Source organism: Priapulus caudatus, unplaced genomic scaffold (genome assembly GCF_000485595.1).
Source record: "Priapulus caudatus unplaced genomic scaffold, Priapulus_caudatus-5.0.1 Scaffold911, whole genome shotgun sequence".
In the NCBI taxonomy this organism is placed as follows: Eukaryota; Metazoa; Priapulida; class Priapulimorpha; order Priapulimorphida; family Priapulidae; genus Priapulus; species Priapulus caudatus.
Genome location: NW_014577972.1, coordinates 4,502 through 8,654, shown reverse-complemented (window position 1 = coordinate 8,654; position 4,153 = coordinate 4,502). Strand labels below are relative to the sequence as shown.

The window sequence follows — 4,153 nt, the reverse complement described above, 5'->3', positions numbered from 1 at the left end:
ATATACATGCACCAGGGGTGAATAATGACAAACTTGACAATGACTTAGTCATTATTAACCCATGACATGCACATCTTGACATATATACATACATAATTACAGAACATAATACCATCACCTAATCACACAGCACAAGTTATTGCAGTAGACTAATCTATGTGTCTGCGTATGCATACATTCTGGCCACAGACCACAGATAATTTAGGGCAAAGGAGGATAAATCCGCACAGCTGTAAGATGAAAGGAAAAGCTGCTGTGAAGCAGAGGGTTAGTACAGCAGGGCGTGACGGCTACATTACACATATATGGTAATGCTCCCCGCGCGCGCACACACACGTGCCTAACCGCGCGGGCGCAGATATAAATATCACAGGGAAACTCCTGCCTCCCTCTCTGCCTGTCTGTCTCCCTCTCTCTCCTCCCACTCGCTCCCCCTCTCTCGCTCTCTCTCCTCCCTCTCTCCCTCGTTATGATGCGTTTGTGTGTTCTAGCTGTAAGGTATCTTTATGATTTATACCCGGTCGTTGTTTGTTTATTTTGAGGTCTGGTGAGAATTTATCAACAGCGAGGCTAATAGCAACAATCTATTCATAGCCCCCCCTGACTGACTGAGCTGCTCACTTCATACCTACACAGAGCAAAGGTCAGCCAGGGTGTGGGGGATGGGAGGGACAATCACGGCACCATTCTATTGACCTACTGTTACTTCTACTCCTCCACTTGATAATGTAAATCTTTCATTAGCAGATTGTCTCTACAGAATCGTCTCTACAGGCTACTACAGAATCGTCTCTACAGATTGTCTCTACAGGCTCGTCTCTCTATAAAGGACAAAGCTGACTTTTTTTCTTGAGCGGCAGTTGACACCATCTCTATAGTAAGAACGCGTGTCTTTAAAGGACAGTTTTTGGGTTTCCCTTGAGCGACCGTTATATGGAGGTTTCGTAATGCTGAATGGGCTCGACTGTAAGGTTGGCGGCGGGGGGTGAGTGGCTAGGTGGCACTGCAGTAGTTACCTCCATCGTCTGCGAGTGGTGCATATTCTTTATCGCGCTCAGAGCGCACTGCCGAGTTCCGTACGTGACAAACGCACAACCTGGAAAGAATCAGAGAACGTCACATCAGGCACGACGACCATGTTTGGTCCAAGGACATGAAGATGCATGGCCTAAACTTCGTTACTATTATTTTAGTATCGATTCCATTCAGTAGTTTACACAAACAATCAATACATAACTCAGTAATTGTATACATAACAAGTAATAACAAATAGCTTTACAGGTATTTATAAGTGATAATCTCATACTGTGTAATTCGAACTACTATTGCCATTATGAATTTCCAAATAAACAGCAAATATCTTATCCTCACGAGGCAAACATGCGACATCTATTCTCTCCCCAACGCTTTTTAAGGCTAGCAAGAACCAAGATGAATGTGTGCGCTCCCAGAAGAATCAATAGCAGAAAAACTATCAAACTAGGTAGGACGTAACTCGACCCTTTCATACACTGCTTTCCGTACAATGCAAACAACGCATACGTAGCGAACGAGCCGAGAGGGAGGGAATACCCTGCGGTGAGAGAGCTCAGTGGGTGCAGCAGCGGAGGAAAGGATGCGACTCACCGTCACCCAGGGTAGCGGTGCAGTAGCTACATGCAAGAATGCGTGCGTGCATATGTGTGAGCGTGTGTGCGTGTGCGTGCATGCATGTGAATGCGTTTGTGCGGGTGGCAGACGTGGCGGCAGTGCTCGGAAGATGCTAATAAAACATTTAGGATATTGCTGCTAGGTCCGGCAAGCTGGACTAGTTTACACGTGTTGTTACACATGCGCATCGCATTCATGACTCTGGGGCACTTCATTACTGAGCAACATTTTCTAACTCCCATACGCACAGCTGATACTGATAGGCTAGAGCTACCTTTACTGACTCCATCAGGCCCCCGAAGCACGGTGCACTCTTCTATTCCGCCATACGGAGAGAACATCAGCCGAATGTCGCTCTCGGCGATCTTCTTGCTGACCATGCCGATGAACAACTTCCGATGTTCGATGCCTGCGAATATGAAGAACACGTGGGTTAAGGAACAACAGGGCAGAACAACAGACAGGCAGGCGACAAGCAGCCGTGAAGCAACCTAGACTTTTTAAGTATTCGGACAGAGAGAAAGTCGGGGGGGGGGAGACAGGCAGGCAGAGGAACCTAGTAAGATAAGCGGGGTGTATGAGCAGGCAGGTAGGTGGACAGCTAGACAGACAGGTGATTCAGACGATAGGTAGGGGGAGGTTTGTAGGTGTCTGGTGCTGCATGGTTACAGCTACTCGCACAATGAGCAAAACCTTGCCTCTGCAGTAAAAACCTCTGCGAACATGTGGCGAACACATCGAACATGGCCCAACAGGCTGACACTACACCCAGCATACGCCATTGCCCAGATCTTACCGCACCCTGCCAGACAAACCCCACCATTATGTAGCATATATCTCGCGACACGCAACGCTAACGCGCCGAAACTACTAATACTATACACAACACTATCGCACCCAAACACACACCAAAACACACATGCACGCTTACAAACATGCTCGTACAGACAAACGCACACACACACGCACACACACACGCGCACACACACACACACACACACACACACACACACACACACGCGCGCGCGCACACGCACACACGCACACACGCACACACGCACACACGCACACACGCACACACGCGCACAAACCCACCCACCCGACCTCACACTCCCCCATCACGCACGCAGCTTGCTTGCATGCCAGGTGGCCCGCTTCACACGCACCAAGGCTTCGCACGCACGCAGCACACTCCCCCCCCCCGGCGTGCAATGTTTATCTCACTCCACCGCGCCGAGATCCGGTCGCTGCCACGGAGACCCCAGCAATCTGAATCCTGCGAGACAGTGGTGCGAAGGTGGAGGAGGCGGGGGAGGAGAGAGGAAGATGCAGAGAAGAGAGAGGAGGTGTAGAAGGTGGTGGGGAGGAGTGGGAGGAGCAGCAGGAGGTGGTGGGGAGGAGACTTAGGAGAGGGAGGAGCACGAAGAGATGGAGGAGGAGGTGGGGGAAGGAGTAGGCAGAGAGGAGGAGGGTGGGAAGGAGTAGGAGGGAAGGAGGAGGAAGAAGAAGAAGAATGTAACCGCTGCCCTCGCTCCTCCTCCTTCTCCTCCACACAGATTTATCCACGACTGGAGTGGTTTGTTTTTACTGCGCATCTAATGGCAGCGGACAGACGAACGCCGCATGTTCCGCATGCGAACACGCGCGCGCCTGGATTCCTGGCTGTCGGCATGAGAGGTGTGGGGCGAGGGAGGCAGCACACACCTCACACCTAGCCCACCCGCGGGGAGCGCGTCTCTACTATGTGCGTGTGTGTGAAGAGGAAGTCTGCACCGTGTCTACGAGATGCGGATCCAAGGTAACGAGCCCGCGTGGGGTCGACGCGCCTATCGTTCGATGTCACTGAACTCTTAGAGTAAGCAATGACCAACTAGTTTAGACTCGGGGACTCTGGTAGTCATCACCATGCCCTTAAAACTCGGGAAAAAATGCTCTGGATCATCTGGTCAATCGGTGCGTTAACGCGTCAGTCATAAGCAGGCACCATCTAGCGTCGGTACCTCCTCAGCCTCGGGCCATACAGCAGGCGCCCTGTAGCAGTAACCCCATACCAGTCACTCACTCGTACTCGCAGTACACTGCACCCACGAGGCGCCCCTAGCGGTGTCCGGTCGAGCATTCGCGTTGCCGCGAGCGCTCCCTATGCTATACTAGTGTTTGGCCGCCAGACATCCCGCTTCTTGTCGGCAAAATACTTAACGTCGGTACGTCGCTAGCGGATGCGCGCACCGCCGCCTCCGCCGCGCTCTACTTCGGGTAAATATTTACGAAGCGATTTCGAATTCCGCACGCGCGCTACGTCTTCCCTGCATCAGCAGCCAGGTTTCCGCATGAGAACGCGCGCCGCGCTTCTGCTAGACCGAACTCCCTGAGATCCGCGACGGTGAGAATCGACAGCCGCCGCCGCTGTCTTTGCCGCCGCCGCCGTCGTCGTCGTCGTCGTCATTGTCCGGTTAGATTTTTAGCGGACGGACGACGACCAGAGCGAGCCGAGCGGTGAGCA

At 52.2% G+C, this 4,153-nt stretch overlaps 1 protein-coding gene across 1 annotated transcript in view; it reads right to left on the bottom strand.

Annotated features, from left to right (window-relative positions):
- The window catches only part of LOC106814352 (CUGBP Elav-like family member 1-A), a gene marked incomplete at its 5' end in the record, with an annotated part of 11,253 nt that extends 9,194 nt beyond the window's left edge, over positions 1–2,059 (bottom strand). Inside the window, 2 exon segments of the mRNA XM_014818660.1 lie at positions 1,017–1,096; positions 1,925–2,059. Of these exon segments, the coding sequence (XP_014674146.1) occupies positions 1,017–1,096; positions 1,925–2,059 (215 nt within the window).
- Between the last annotated feature and the right edge of the window lie 2,094 nt (positions 2,060–4,153).